The sequence below is a fragment of the Plutella xylostella genome, chromosome 11 (genome assembly GCF_932276165.1).
Source record: "Plutella xylostella chromosome 11, ilPluXylo3.1, whole genome shotgun sequence".
Classification (NCBI taxonomy): domain Eukaryota; kingdom Metazoa; phylum Arthropoda; class Insecta; order Lepidoptera; family Plutellidae; genus Plutella; species Plutella xylostella.
Window position 1 is genome coordinate 2,407,850 of NC_063991.1, and position 16,893 is coordinate 2,424,742.

Here is a 16,893-nt window from a genome sequence, read left to right on the forward strand (position 1 = left end):
ACATGATATTCTATACTAGAGCGGAAACGCTCCGATTCCTCTCCTATCTATTCTTCTTCTATCATTGTATATGGGGGTCACACCTGGCTCTCTCGAATGGAATCTTTGTGCAATGTGCATGTCCCCAAAATCTAAACTTCCTTCCTAATTCACTGCATGTTGGTGGATTAACATTATAATATCTACTTAGATGTGCTAAATCTAGATAGGTATACAGGTTTCTTCACGATGTTTTCCTTCACCGATGGTAGTTAGGTAACATTTTACGAGAGATTCTTTCGCGAGACTCGTACCCGTATCCCTGGCTTGAGAAGCGTCCGCTTACCGACTAGGCTACCACCGCTCCTCTTCTTTTATCATTCGCTTATAATAAATGCAATCATGATCATCATAATAAATGCAAAATACGCGACGGACGCTATTTTGTTCTTCTTTAAATTTACGATGTGGATTATAGAGAGGTCATTAAAGCATGTGATATTGAACTGTTACTATGACCCTACCCGACTACCCTTGTTATCTTATTATGCAATGTAGTTCTATAGCCAATAACATTTGTTCGACTAAACTTATTTACATACCTATTTACGTACCTTCATTAAACGTGTATTGAAATACTTACTGGTTAAACAAACACAATGGTTGCTCTTCTTTCATTTTATATTGACACAGAGCTCGTTATCAAATTAAAGACCATATTCTAAGCCGTAATAGAAAATAAAATGTCACGTGTAAAAATTTATTCATTAATTTTAATAGGCATCCACCTGCGTATGTAAATATTATATTTTGCAAGACAAGTGTTGTCTCGGCATAACTCCTTCAGTCAAGGAGCCGTGCGTTGGCTGTTTTAATGTGGATTCTGGCCGAAGTTTCTTCATGAAAAAAAAATGAAGGCCGCGCTTTTTCTCTGTCTTGTGATTGGTGTAAGTTTATTTTGGCACCATTTTATTTTTTCGACTTTTTTTTGCTGTGATTGTGATAACTTAGAATGACTTAGATAATTGAATCGATCTCGATTAATTTTGAATCGAATAGTATCTACCCATCTATGTAAGTAGGTACTTAGTGAAATACAACATGATACTTAATGATATAGTTACAATGCAAATTATACAACTAAAAAAATAAACCCAATAGGTAACTAACACCATAATTTAGCAAGTTTGTTTGCGCGCGTGCTTCGCTCGGGATCTTTATTCGGTGTCTGAACTCTTTAATTTGTCTGGAAGTATTATTACGATTCGGCACAATAAATTAATTATTGTGTACACATGGTTAATTATATTATAGCACTTTGGTACCTACGTTTGCTTTACTTCTGACTTTGTGGTGACCTGGAAATTTGCGATTGCAGTTAGGTATTTGTATTTAATGTTGGTTGGCACTTTGCTCTAAGCGAAGCGTCCGTAGTTGAGCTAGCTTCTTCTTCTTCTTCAATCCCGCTACTCCTCCGAGGAGTCTGGGGCTGACACCAGGCGCTTCCATCCTTCTCTATCGGTGGCCAGCAAGTTGAGCTCTGGCCACGACTTTCCTTTCTCTCGGGCCTCGCTGAATATGGACCGCTTCCAGGTATGAGCTGGTCGACCGGGTCGCCTTGAACCGCCCTGGGGTTTCCATTGTAGGGCCACTTTCTGGATATGATCATCAGGTCTTCGCAGTGTGTGGCCCTGCCATCGCCATTTTCGATCTTGTATGTCTATGTCTATAGGCTTTTGGTTTGTAGGCTTAGAGCTAGCTTCAGAGATCGAAACTGACTCATCATGGCACGGTCAGCCATTGGATGGGTGACCGATTTGCAGTGGTTGTTTTCTGGACGCTTCCATGCTTCGGACGGGAGTCAAGCCGTGGGTCTCGGTTGCTGTCTCGGCAGCAGTCTTAAAGCTTAGTCCAGACATTTGTTATTTATAAATATAAATATACAATACTTAACTAATAATAATAAGTATTAATTATTCGTAAAATTCCTTAGTAAGTACACTTGACCCTATTTAATTAAATTATTATTATTATACATTCTTTATAGCACATACAAAAATTGTACAAAGGCGAACTTAATGTTAGTAGCATTCTCTACCAATTAACCTAAGTTAAATTAAATTCATTTAAGTATTTCAATAACTTGATCCATACTCAGTAGGTACATGTCATAAAATTGATACATTCATCCTATTTGAACATAAATATTCTTCCTGCGATTTTTTCAAAACGTTTAGTGATGAGACCGCCTTTTCTGTACCTATGTGTTTTTTGTAAGTATAAGTTTTGTAAATTCTGTTCTTGTGTACAAGTAAATAATATTCTATCTATCTATTCTACCTATCTTATATTATTTAGACGCAGTAGCTATATCGCTCCGAAACTTACCTAGAAATTATTCATAAAAAAGTTACTGGACGCTTTTTTTATTTAACTGTTTTGTAACACAGAACAAATTGTTCTTTGTCAGCACGTACACCCCCACAGAGAATAGAATAGAATAGAAAAAGATAATGAATAAGGGGGTTAGTTTTTAATCATATTATACAGGTTGTTGCAAAAAGGGTATACTAAGCCAGAACCTACATGTGCAGCATGGTATATCTAAGCCCGAAACTGAAATCAGAATTCGGAAATTCGCGAAAAAAAAAAAACATTTTCCATAGTAAAAAGTCACGTGACCAACAAAGTTTCTAGGGATTTTTTTTTTATTCGCGAATTTTTAAATTCTGATTTCAGTTTTGGGCTTAGATTACCAATTTTGCAACACCCTGTATATGTAGAGTGACCCCCCTGGTACCTACGTTTAGGTAGGTATACTTACTAACACTTATATGACGTCACACGCGTATCGTCTTTTGTGAATAGTTGTGACCTTATTGCAACACCTGTGTATAAAATAATACTAATTTAACAATTTGTTTGCCTTTCAGATAATATCTGAACATGTTTCAGCCAAACCAACGCAACCAGGTAACTTATAAAAATGTCTGACATAGAGCGACGCAACGAAGCGTCCGTAGTCGAGCGGGCTTCAGTGATCGTAACTGATCACTGAGGTTAAGCAACAACTGGCACGGTCAGTCATTGGATGGGTGACCGATTTCAAGTGGTTCTTTTCCGGACGCTTCCGTGCTTTGGACGGCACGTTAAGCCGTGGGTCCTGGTTGCTGCTTCGGCAGCGGCAGCGGTCGTTAAGCCTAGTCAGAGGCCTTCGGGCGGCTTGAAAACATCTGACAGTCGGGTTGCCCACTTACCCGACAACTCTCTCAGCACAAGCTTGCTTGTGTTGGGGTCCACCAACCCGCACTTGGCCAGCGTGGTGGACTAGGCCTAAACACTTCCTTCATTGGAAGGAGACCCGTGCCCCAGCAGTGGGGACGTAATGGGTCGTGATGAGAGCGACGCAACGTGTCTCGTTAGCGCTGCGTTGACTTAGCGGTGATGGCTCTATTCTATTCTATTCTATTCTATTCTATTCTCTGTGGGGGTGTAAGTACCTGCACCTGGCTCTTTGTGCATATCCCCAAGGTCTAAACTGCCTAAGCTTGGACCATTTCCCACCACGCTGGTCCACTGCGGGTTGGTGGGTTCACATAATATATCTAGATGAGCTAAATCTAGATATGCAGGTTTCCTCACGATGTTTTCCTTCGCCGTAAGAACGATGGTATAAATTGTACTTAAGTTAAAAGAACTCATTGGTACACGTCAGCGCCGGGATTCGATCCCGCATCTCTGGCGTGAGAACTGAGCTACCACCGCTCCGTCGTGATGGCTCTGTCGTTCTACAATCTACTTTAGTTACTACTCCCAATCTCCGCTGGGAAGCAAAGGGCTGAATAGTGAAGCGCCGGTAATCACAATCTTGAGCCAGCTCAGAGACATCCGCCCAGGACATTCCCGCCTGGCCCATTTCCTTCTTGACAGAGTGCTGCCACTTTGAAAAATATCTATAATGACCCTGGAGTGGACAGTAATAGTCCCAGCTGTATTTTGAGGGAGATTTACTCTCGATAGCCAGGAGTCAGCATCTCAGAACCTATTTTTTGTATAGGTATATACAGGATGTTGCAAAAAGGGTATACTAATCCGAAACCTACATGTGCAGCGTGGTATATCTAAGCCCTTTGAAATTCAGATTTCATTTTCGGGCTTAGATATACCAAGCTGCACATGTCGATTTCGGCTTAGTATACCCTTTTTGCAACACCCTGTATAAGTAGGAAACTAATTCTCGTTATAAAACAGTTGCAGAACCGCACCACCACAAACGGACGAACTGCTTGCTCCTGACTCCCGAGAAAGAGAGGCAGATAGAGCTGGTGGTGCAGCGCCTGACGGAGTTCCTCAACCAGCTTACAGCAGAAATGGACCTCATAGACCTGCGAGTTATCAACCTGGAAGTGGACGAGCACGATCACGAAGACAGCAGCGAAACAGTTCTGCAGTTGACCGTCAACGATTGTGTACGCAAAGAGTTCGACCCTGAAGAGTTTTACGGCACTGACAGTACTGAAACTAAAGATAAAACTGGCAATGTAACTCAGAAACCAGTAGAAGCTTACACGGATAGACCTGATGTGGCTGAATCAACTAACACTCAAGACCAGAATGAGCCCAGCAATTCAGAAATAAAAGAACCGACTACTCTTACACCTGTTGAATCTACTGAAGAAGTAGTAATCATCACTGAAGTTCCTGTGACGACTACTATGCAAACAGTCGCTGATGCTATACCAGTTACCACAGCTGTTACTGAAATAGACACCACTACTACGGAACCTCTTGTAACAACCACATATAGTGTTACTACAGAGAAGAATGATAACAAAGATGAGATAGTGACGTCAGACACAAGCACCGCTGATGTCATAGCTAATTTTGAAAGGCCAAGAGAAATGAACAATGTTTATGTGGATTATATTGATTACGAAAATGATATACCGATTTCAAGTTCTGAAGAAAATAGTTATAATGAAATCGAAGAAACACCAGACTCAAATGATGAAACTACAGAACCTACAGGCTATTTCACAGATCAAAACACAAACCAAACCGATGAAGAACCTCCAATTAGTTATAACAAACGAGCAGTAACAGGAAACGACGAAGAAATTATAAACGATACTCCCAATACCGACAGCTATGAATATGAAGACATACCTGATTCAACAGAATCTTCTTCAGAATATAAGGATAGTTCTGAGCTTCCAGAAGATTCTAATGATGATGATGTACCACAAACACCGACCACAGATAACTATTCGATAATAAACACACCAGTAGTTGACGATAAGAATAACACCGACATTGATAATGGCACTGGGGACAAAGAAAACAATACGATTAATCAGACGACCACAAGCACAACAGAATTACCAAACATACAGCCTGTAACTACACATCCTGATGATGGTCCAACTACTGATGTTAGTCAATTTAATGACAATCCCACTTCTACATCTTCCACAGGCAACAAAGATACAGATACAGCTTCCTCGGAAAATGACGAAAATTATAACGACGATTATGACTTAGAATCGTCCGAATACGATGATATAGAAGATAGTACAGAGTTAAACGACGATGCTGATGAAACAGGCACAGAAGACCAAGTCCAGAAATCTGGCAGCGAAGTTGAAGAATCTACTACATCAACAATACCTCAAGAAAACATTGCGACTACAGAAACAGACCAAGATAACAGCAATGTAACACCAGAAATAGTTTATCTAAATCTTGCCAACAACGGATGGGCATTCATAGACGATATACGTAAACAGAAGGGTATAAATGCTCCCCCAATTGTCATTTTACAAGACACTCCTAAAGCAAATCCAATGCCAAACGCAAACAAACAAATGAGTGACGTCACAGCTACTACAAGTGTTAGTAAATCTAAAACTAGTGTTAGTAAAACAGAAACTAAAACGGCGACGTCTGACAGAAGTCCTAGTAAGCTATACTACTTACATTTGCCGGGCGCTGGCCAGCAATACTTGAAGGAAAGATCTAAGGCGAAAGGTGATTCCCCTACCTTGGTTTACGTTGAGTCTGTGCAACCCAATCAGACAACTTATGTGTTTGTAGATTGAATAAATGATAATATTCTCATAAATTGCGTTCTTTCATTAGGATCATCGCCATTATCATCGTTAAAACCTGTTTTAAACCAGATATAATGTATATTTTTAATGTAGGTACATAACCTGCCTACTATTCTAGTGTTTTCATAATAATACAACTAGAAAATATATACTTATTCGAAAAAAAATACTAGAAAATTTATTCAAGGTTATAGTATAAATTAACAGTTAACTAATGAAGCGTAACCTAATTGTAAATAAAATTATGAAAACTAAAAGATAAAATTTTACAAATTCAAAGTATTCGCCTCAATCTTAGTCTAACTAGTCAAAGATGCCGCCTCGTATCGTTCCTGGCTCGAAAGTACCCAACAAGCAAATATATTTAAAGTTTTTGTGATAATATACCTACCCCATGTGCTAAAGTAGGCATATCATATTATTGAAAATTTCTGCTCTGACATCTGGTTAAATATTTGTTCACAATTTAACTTAACTTTGGATAATAGAAAATTACGACCCATTTGTTTTAAAAATGACAATAAAATATAGTCTATGGTTTTATTTAATTCTATTATTCTAACTTCGTAATAACAATAAGTAAGTTGGTAAAACTTAGGTACCTATAATAACGGCAATTGTTGATTCAATTTCTTAAATTAAACACCAAATTCATTAGAGGTAAGTAACTATACTATGTACCTACATATAAGTACTTAGGAACCAACTCTAAATGACGACATACATATTAAATTCATCGGTCCTACCCATTACTTCCTAATCCTATTAACTAATATTATAAATGCGAAAGAACCTGTGTCTGTCTGTCTGTTTCTGTTACTCTTTCACGCCAAAACTACTGAACGGATTTGAATGAAATTTGGTATACATATGGTCTAGACCCTGAGAAAGAACATACAGGGTGTTGCGAAAAGGGAACACTAAGCCGAAACCTACATGTGCAGCATGGTATATCTAAACCTGAATCTGAAATCAGAATATGAAAATTCGCGAAAAAAAAAAACATTTTCCATAGAAACTTTGTTGGTCACGTGACTTTTTACTATAGAAAATTATATTTTTTTTTCGCGAATTTCCAAATTCTGATTTCAGATTCGGGCTTAGATATAGGTACCATGCTGCACATGTAGGTTTCGGCTTAGTATACCAATTTTGCAACACCCCGTATAGTTATAGCATTCAAGGATTTTAAAAAATATATCACAGCTCATTAGAGGCACCCATCCGAGGTCCAAAGTTATTATGATTATAAAATCATAACCACTTCACCTCGTTTCAGCTAAGATAATTCCTGTGACGTTATGTAAAGCTGCGTACAGACCGACCCAACGAACGCCCAACAAATGCCCAACGATGGATATTTATCATATATAATTCAGGCCAGATTGCAGCAACGAAGGTCCACGAAACCCGTTCGTTGGCGTTCGTTTGGCCGGTCTGTACGCAGCTTTAGAAGATCGGTGCTGAAAGTGCTACGCACTCGCTACGCGCTACGCAGCCGTCGTAGCAAATTTGTAGCAAGTCGTAACTCCGTAGGACCAAGCTTTTTAGCAATGTCAATACGTAAATCCTAATCCTAACTAATATTATAAATGCGAAAGTTACTCTCTAGACCCTGAGAAAGAACATAGGCTACTTTTTATCCCGGAATTCCCACGGGAAAACCTGTTTCTTATATTTTCTGAATGTGTATGTATTGAGTCCTGATAAAAATAAACAGAAAAAAAATATAAACTTACATTATTTAAAAAGTTGCTTATTGCTTAGATTTTTTATGATTTAGGTTCGACACCAGCTGTCATCCCCCAAATGGGCTTCTTATATTTCGACGACTGTAAACAGATGACAGTCAGTTGCTTATATTAATTTCTGTACCTTTTTCATTTTAATCTGGTGTGCAATTTTAAAAACCTAATAAGTCATCTTAGGGCGCACGCGCGCCAACAGAACTAGGGGTCGAAGTCATAGAACAACGCGGACTCGGGTGTACCCTCGGGAAGCGTCATAGCGATCTTTCTTGATACAAAAAAGTCTGCCAATTTTTGCGGGGGGAAATTTTACCGTTTACCATGATTATGTCTCATGGGACATATCATTATGAGTTTTAATTCCCAGCAATAAGGGTTACGTGAAGTGACATTTAATAATGAACACAGTGTCTTCATTTTTCTTGCCAATGGATGTAACAATTATCGATAAGTGTTATCGATGAATTCGAGAACATGGGTTAGAAATACTAATTTCAAATTAATTAGGTATAGTTAAATTTAATTAGGAATGATTAATAAACGAAGTCACCCGCTTTTCGCTGTACATTTATACTCACGTGATAGGTCGCGAGCCGTATCGCCGTTTTTGAATGAGTATAATGCACTGAAGTTGTCGAGTAAGTGGGCAACCCGACGGTCAGATGCTTTCAAGCCACCCCTTCGGGCGGCCTCTGACTAGGCTTAACGACTGCTGCCGAAGCAGCAACCGGGACCCACGGCTTAGCGTCCCGTCCGAAGCACGGAAGCGTCCAGAAAAGAACCATTTGAAATCGGTAACTCATGCTGTACCTACCAATGGCTGACCGTGTCAGTTGTTGCTTAACCTCAGTGATCAGTTACGATTACTGAAGCCAATTCGACTACGGACGCTTCCCAACTATGACCTTTTTTGTCGATTAATACATATCTACATACCGGTACATCGCTATTGCATTTTTTTGACATTGGTTGCTAGGAAACAGCTAATAACAATAAACGATGACCAAATCTGTGATCAAATCCGGAATCCGAATATTATATGAATTGAAGCTGTCATTTTAGTATGTAAACAAATCATTTTCTATGAAACGAACGCTTTGCCAACTAGATTGAGTCTAGTGAAAATTGAGACTGCAACTAGTTTTTATAAATCGGTGGGCCTTTCTGGCCTACCACCCCGCCAGAGGGGAACGTCTGCCTATTTCGTCTCCAGACCATTCATACTCAATGGGCCTGGGTCTCCTATTTACGCCGTAGGTCGCGTCCAGCGTCACGCCGTAGGCCGCGTCACGATGCTCACTATAGAAATGTACTGATGCGGTCTCCCTCACACGCCGACGTTGGTGCGTAGACGCCGTAGGTAGGCCGTAGGACGTTGATCGAAACGTTTACGTCAAAGTCGGACGCCGCATATAGCATAAAATAGGAGACCCAGGCCTTACTTATTGCTTAGATTTTTTATGATTTAGGTTTGACACCAGCTGTCATCGGCCGAAATCGGTCGGACCAATCATCATCACCTATTAATTTCAACCGGGATACATAAATTATTGATAAAAATAAAAAAAAAACAAAAAAAAAAACAAAAAAAAAAAAATTATGTTTTTTATTAATATCGACGTAAGTACCAATAGTTACGTATAACCAACAAAACCACGACATGTAAAGTACTTACATATTATAATGAAAAGTGCTATTAAGGTCAACCGGGGCCATTGCGCCACAATACTTTGACTTTCATATTCATTTGAACATAACAAACAGACTATACGCCCTATTAAGCTATAACTTGTGATACATATTAGGAAATTTTATCTAGTTTCATATTTTGATGCATTTTTATAGAATTTTAAATATCTTCTACGTGTAAACGACGTTTCTACAAAAAATGGTATTTTTAGGCGCAATAACCCCTAGTGGGGCTAATGCCTCTTTCACTAGTTTTGTGTGCTTGGAAGAGCTTTTTACAAGTTTAAGTAGATATAATGTATAGATTTACTATTAACGTAGCTAATTATTAGCTTGTAAACTAAATACTGCGCTTAGTTAAGAAGAATTAGTTGATCAAAAATTTTTGGGGCTATGGCGCCTACACACCCTAATTTCTTGTAGTGGCATTTACCCCATCCAAGATTCCAGGGGTGCTCAACATTTTATTTATGAATACTTTATTGGACTTAAAAAAGTATAAATACTTACATGACAAATACAAATAAAGTATAAAAGCATACAAGGGCATATTTTTTATAATTTGCAATCAAACCACAACTTTAATTTAGTAAATATACCATTTTTAGAGTCTGACGGAATTTAAATCATTACAAAACTATTTAGAGTTTTAAAAACAAGTGGGATCATTCAGTTAATATGACTATTTTGTTATTTATTATTTATTATATGATTATTTTCTATATACCGTGTTAATAACCTTATAATGTCGACACCAAATGACGCAAATTTTTTAAAACATTTAGTTTAATTCATATTCAAATTATTTACGTTTTAGTTGGATTACCAATCTAAGAATGTTAATTCTGATACGCTGTTAAATGTTCTTCAATATTGCAGAAGGCGTCATTAACCTAGTATTTTTCATTTAGGAGTAATTTGGTGCTAATGTCTCTGGAACTTTTTCATTGCTCGTGAGTGTATAAAATACATTTATCATAACATAAAATGTTTAGAACCTCTGGAAATGGGGCTATTGCGCCACAATAGAGGCAATAACCCCATCAGCCCAGAGGCATTTACCCCAAAAAAAAAGCTAAACCTATAAATTTTTAATTGCATATTGTGTCCGAATCTTACGTTATTTCAATAAAATAATCAAAACAATATGTAAAGCAACAAAACAATAACAGTATTAACAGTTAGGAATCATAGATTCTTTTAAACAAACACACATTTGGAACGATTCAAAAAAACGTGTCAAGAAACCTGAGGTGGCCAAAAAAGGTGAAAAAATTAAAATGGCAGATTTGTTAAGAAAATTAACCCGGATACGATATCTATTGGTCAGAGGTAAAAGTTTCAGTTACAAAGATAGATAGCAGATGACTCCAGTAGTTCTAAAGTATGTGGTTCAGAAGATAAATGGATTCGAGGCATTAGCCCCGTAGGCGACTTGGCCCCGGTTGACCTTATACATAATAAACTTAATTTAACTCTCTATTAATTTCTTCGAATTAAGGTGCCATTTGGCGGCGCGCTACATAAGGTTGCATCAGGCGGCGACGCGAAGTGTGGCAATACAAATATAGCAAGACTCCTATGACAGGCCCTTATTAGTCACATTTCACCAACACCTGACCATCATCGCTCATAAGCAATAGATCTATAACGCTGCTATTTGACATTACCTATTATTGTTTAAGATAAGATAAAATACTCTTTATTGCACACAAACAGAAACAGTATCACAAACATAGAAGAATAAAACCTACATAGTTATTAATAAATATATACCTATAATATATTATTATTTATTATTTATATGACAGGATATTTTTGACAGATCGGCACCATAAAGGAGAGTAGGATGAAGGTTCGTGTTGGAGGAGAACTGACGGATGAGTTCGCGGTGGTCACCGGTCTAAAGCAGGGGGATGCCCTATCGCCGATGCTTTTCAACCTAGCCCTGGAGCATGTTCTCAGAGGAGTTTTAGAACTTGACTTCGGGCTACAACTCAATGGAAAGCACAAGGTGGTTGGCTATGCCGATGACCTAGCAGTGCTGGGCAAAACAGCTGAAGAGGTTCGGAAAGCTGCGAAACTCCTTGATACAGAAGCCGGAAAAATAGGTTTAAGAATAAAGCGCGGAAAACCGAATATCTCCACATGAAGCGCTACAAGGACAAGTCCGTTCGCAGACAAGACCTGCATGTTGGAGATGTGACGTACAAGGGGGTCTCCCGGTTTAAATACCTAGGCTGCACTGTCACGGATACGAACACTCGCGACGACAAAATCGATACCCACATCCAAAGCTTCCTGCGCTGCAGTGCCGCTTTGCATAAAGTGTTGACGTCTAGGCTTCTGAGCAGAAACACCAAACTCAGAATTTACAAAACGGTAATAAGACCGATACTGATGTACGGGTGTGAGGCCTGGACGTTAACGCAGAAAGAAGAGAGCAAACTGCTGGTGGCGGAACGGAAGGTCCTAAGGAAGATCTTTGGCCCAAGACAGAGACCCGATGGAAGCTGGAGAGTCCTGAAAAACACCGAACTGGAAGATCTGATGGCGGGGGCTAACATAGTGGGAGAAACAAAAGCCCACAGACTTCGCTGGCTAGGCTATCTCCAGAGAATGGGAGAAGATCGTAGCGCAAAAAGAGCCTACATGGGCCGTCCGACGGGGCGCCGACCGGTGGGCCGGCCCAGGTACCGCTGGAGTGACGCGGTGGAGGCGGACCTGCGCGAGCTACAAGTCGTAGACTGGCGGGAGACGGGTGCGTATTGCGACGTATAAAAACGAAATGTATAATTTCACATTAATAACGTTCACAACATATAATGAACGTTACGTATAACAACAAAATCTATATTTTCATAAGGTATAAGATTCAATTGGTATAACGTACATTTTATATAATATCAAAATATATAATACTTACGAGGACTAATATCAATTCGTATAACATACATTACATATATCGTTTAAAATATATACTATCATTTAGTATAAAGTTCATAAAACATACTAACATACAATAACATAATCTGTGTTTAATTACCCAACACCGTCAAACCCCTTAGCACCAAAACCTAAAGATAGGTGCGACGACGAGCAAAGCGAGGAGGAGCGTGTTAGGTGCACATGTTCGTCGAAACCAAAGCGGAGCGCAGCGAAGCGGAGCGGAGCGTCTCCCCATATAGCGTCAATAATAATAATAATGTCAAAACCCCTTAGCACCAAAACCTAAAGATAGGTGCGACGACGAGCAAAGCGAGGAGGAGCGTGTTAGGTGCACATGTTCGTCGAAACCAAAGCGGAGCGCAGCGAAGCGGAGCGGAGCGTCTACCCACATAGCGCCAATAATAATAATAATGCCAAAACCCCTAGTACCAAAACCTAAAGATAGGTGCGACGACGAGCAAAGCGAGGAGGAGCGTGTTAGGTCCACATGTTCGTCGAAACCAAAGCGGAGCGCAGCGAAGCGGAGCGGAGCGTTCCCCACACATAACATCAATAATCATGAAAATACGATACGACAATCTTTTATACTTTTTGTGCATTATACATTATGATAATTATATCCGTTGTAGAATATATGTTATAAACGTTATGCATTTTAATCGTTATATCAATTGAAATTATACTTTTTGAACGTTATTCTTTACGAAGTTATGTATTTAGTTATTATGCCTTTCGTTTGTTATGCACAGTGATCGTTATACTTAATAAATTTATATCATATGGGCGTATACCTTGTGAATGTTATACCATTCGTTTTTATACCTCGTATTACTTACCCGCGGGAGACTGCACTGGACCGTCAGAAGTGGCGATCTCTTGTATCGGAGGCCAAGACTCACTTTGGGTCGCTGAGCCAGCGGAGTAAGTAAGTAAGTAAGGCACCATAAAATTATGATAAAATGTATGGATTTAACAGCTGTCATAATATAATATTGTGTTTATGGGGTTCATGCTATATTTAAAAAAAATACAAACTTTTGAATCATTGTCAAAACAAGTTCGCGGATAAGTAGGTACACATATAATATTACTATCTGTTCCCGTGAGCTTCGCTTTGTCTTAAAAAGTTTTCCCGTGGGAATTCCGGGATAAAAGTAGCCTATGTTCTTTCTCAGGGTCTAGACTATATGTATATCAAATTTCATTCAAATCCGTTCAGTAGTTTTGGCGTTAAAGAGTAACAGACAGACAGAAAGACACAGTTACTTTCGCATTTATCATATTAGTTAGGATAGTGATGTTTACGACATGTCGTGGCTGCCTACTGCAACCTTATGACGTCTGCTGCCAATTTAACCCCTAATAAACTAGACCGGATAATTAAAAGAAAATTGGTGTATTCGGTGGTGATATATTGTATTTAAATTAACATAATGTACGACTTGTGTGCATATAATTAAGTTAAACACCTGTTAGGTATGGTTTTTGTTGAAATAATTTGCGTTGCATTATCATAGGTAGGTACAGTGCTCCAAAATGACAATGGGCGTTTTGGGACCTATGTCCAATAAAGATGAGACATACATCGTTGGATAGCTCTTTTCAAGTGAGCAAAAAAGTATTATGACGACAAATCCGTATAAGTTGTCCATTTTGAAATATATTCGTCGGAAGGAAGTATTTTTCTATGGCATTGCACTCTCTCTCCTGATGACAGTTAGGGCGTAATACACGTAAACACGTATTATTGAAATTGGAGAAATTACTTTCAACTGGTTTTATTTACTGAGATAATAAACAAATATAATATGATATGAAATATGATCATTTTGTTATAAAAATTAAAAATGAATGTGAAAAACTAACAAAAACATTAAAATTACAGAAATAAAATATAAAAACTTTCAAGGTACGATTATTCTAATTGGACAGTAGATCAGGACTAGCGCTTCCGTTATTCATATTCTGCAAAAAAATACCTTTTCAACGACGTATCACTCATTTCTATTGGTGCTGGTCCCAGCTTCCATATATTGGTGCCCATCATCATTTATAATGCGCATAGAAATCTTTGACAGATCGGTTGTTTTCGATTATGTGACACATGATATTGACTCCTATTTCTTTCGTACAATGTGCAAAATGCAAGTGTTTTTTTAAGGCTCTTACGATTTAATGATTCGGGTGTGAAGATCTGCATGTGCATTATTAATTTTGGACAAGTGTAGGTACTTTGACGAGTTATTTATTAAGTGCCAACTTGTACATTAATAGATTAAAGTAGGAAGAGGTAGAGTAGATTTTATTAAAAACTAGCTGTTCCCGCGCGCTTCGCTTCGCCTTATAAAGTATTCCCGTGGGAATTCCGGGATAAAAAGTAGCCTATGTTCTTTCTTAGGGTCTAGCTAGACCATATGTATACCAAATTTCATTGAAATCCTTTCAATAGTTTTGGCGTGAAAGAGTAACAGACAGACAGACAGACACAGTTACTTTCGCATGTTATAATATTAGTTAGGATAAATAGTAGAACGGAGTGTAGCATACACACACGATCAATGAAAAAGTTCCGGCGACATAATATCACCAAATTACTCCTACGGAAAAATATAAATGTTAAACACTTAAATCCTAACTATCCTAATCCTAATCCTAACTAATATTATAAATGAGAAAGTAACTGTGTCTGTCTGTCTGTCTGTTACTCTTTCACGCCAAAACTACTGAACGGATTTGAATGAAATTTGGTATACATATGGTCTAGACTATTCTATTCTATTCTATTATAATAGAATAGAATAGAATAGAATAGTATAAAATAGTATAATATATAAAATAATAGAATAGAATAGAATAGGTCTAGACTAGACCCTGGGAAAGAACATAGGCTACTTTTTATCCCGGAATTCCCACGGGAAAACTTTATAAGGCAAAGCGAAGCGCGCGGGAACAGCTAGTGTTAAATATCTTAGAAATGGTTAAGTTTCGGATAATGCATTATAGCGTTCAATCGACTGGACATGCCTTCCTCTATCACCTCCTGAAAGGATCAGGTCTATGGTAAAGTAAAGTAAAGTATTGTTTATTTGCATGAATATAGGTGTTACATAAGATGTTACATTAAAATGTCAATAAATTTAAAAAAAAATCACTATATTCTACCATGCAGGCATGCAAATATTATTGTCTAATTACAATTATGTCACTATCAGTATAAAATTAAGATCATCAAATATTATTAATTATATATTATATTATTTCTAGTCAAAATTGTCGTCTAGGAACTCTTGCAAACTATAGTAGCATTTGCCTATTAGTAATTTCCTTAATGTTAGTTTGTACAAATGTGTATTATCTATATTTCTAATGCATTTAGGTAGCTTATTATATATTTTCGGAGCCATACCAAATATGCTCTTGCTAAACAGGGTGGTTGAGCGGACCGGAGCACACAATTTAGTGTCTCTTTTACTTTTAAGTTTATCGAACAGGTTTAAATTAGACCTAACGAATACGGCAGTTTCAAAGATATAAAGTGGAAGTCTACTTGAAAATAACCCTGTATAATTATAATATTCAGCGTGATGCAAACGTGGTAACTTATAAAGGGGCTGACTCAAATGATGGCCATTCTGAACCACTTAATAACTATCATCAGCAGTAATTATCTATCATCAGCAGTATCACAATCCATCACGTCCCCACTGCTGGGGAAAGGGTCTCCTTTCAATAAAGGAAAGGTTTAGGCCTAGTCCACCACGCTGGCCTAGTGCGGGTTGGTGGACCCCAACACAAGCGAGCTAGTTCTGAGAGGGTTGTCGGGTAAAGTAACATTTTTGGTTTTAAAAAGGTTTTGGAAAGGTTCTATAACCTTTGTATGGAAATCTACTCGTGAGACTTAGAAGGCTCGATAACCTTATATTAACCTCCTGAGTGCAAAAAGGACCCACGTTTTAGAACCTTTCTGAGAGCTACAGCAAAACCTATAGCTCAAACCCAGAACCTTTTGAACTACTTACACAGAACCTAAATACAACCTGCACAACCTTAATTTAACGTTAACATAACCTTGGAAGACAGCTTTTAGGTTCTAAATTAGTCCTGGATGTAACTCTACTATAACTTGAAACATATTTGATGGATATTTGTAATGCCTTTCCAGGACTCTCGGGTTTTAAAGTGTTTTTTGTGTAAGATTTTATAATAATTATAATAAATGGCGCCATTACCTGACACTTTCCAAGACTCAAAATGGCTAACTTGTAAGTGTTGTATTAATATAAAATATAGTAAGTAGTTAGGTTGAAGTCAGGAAATATGAAAACCTTGTGCGACTAGCACTTTATTGTGATACTTTCGGATAATAGTTCTGTATTAGTGACGGGCCTTTTGTAAATAATAAATTTGAAGATATTTTA

The 16,893-nt window shown here is 38.1% G+C and overlaps 1 protein-coding gene across 1 annotated transcript; it reads left to right on the top strand.

Annotated features, from left to right (window-relative positions):
* The first annotated feature begins 772 nt into the window (after nt 1–772).
* LOC119693324 (dentin sialophosphoprotein) lies at nt 773–6,100 on the top strand. Its single transcript, XM_038116460.2, has 3 exons — nt 773–926; nt 2,913–2,952; nt 4,231–6,100. The coding sequence occupies exons 1-3, from the start codon at nt 891–893 to the stop codon at nt 6,075–6,077; spliced, it is 1,923 nt and encodes a 640-aa protein (XP_037972388.2). The 5' UTR covers nt 773–890; the 3' UTR covers nt 6,078–6,100.
* The last annotated feature ends 10,793 nt before the right edge of the window (nt 6,101–16,893 follow it).

What these genes read in the sequence shown, in the direction of transcription:
- LOC119693324 (XM_038116460.2), top strand. Translation starts at nt 891, where the DNA reads ATGAAGGCCGCGCTTTTTCTCTGTCTTGTGATTGGT. An exon ending in TTCTCTGTCTTGTGATTGGT is followed by an intron (nt 927 to 2,912) that starts GTAAGTTTATTT and finishes TTTGCCTTTCAG; the next exon opens with ATAATATCTGAACATGTTTC. An exon ending in AGCCAAACCAACGCAACCAG is followed by an intron (nt 2,953 to 4,230) that starts GTAACTTATAAA and finishes GTTATAAAACAG; the next exon opens with TTGCAGAACCGCACCACCAC.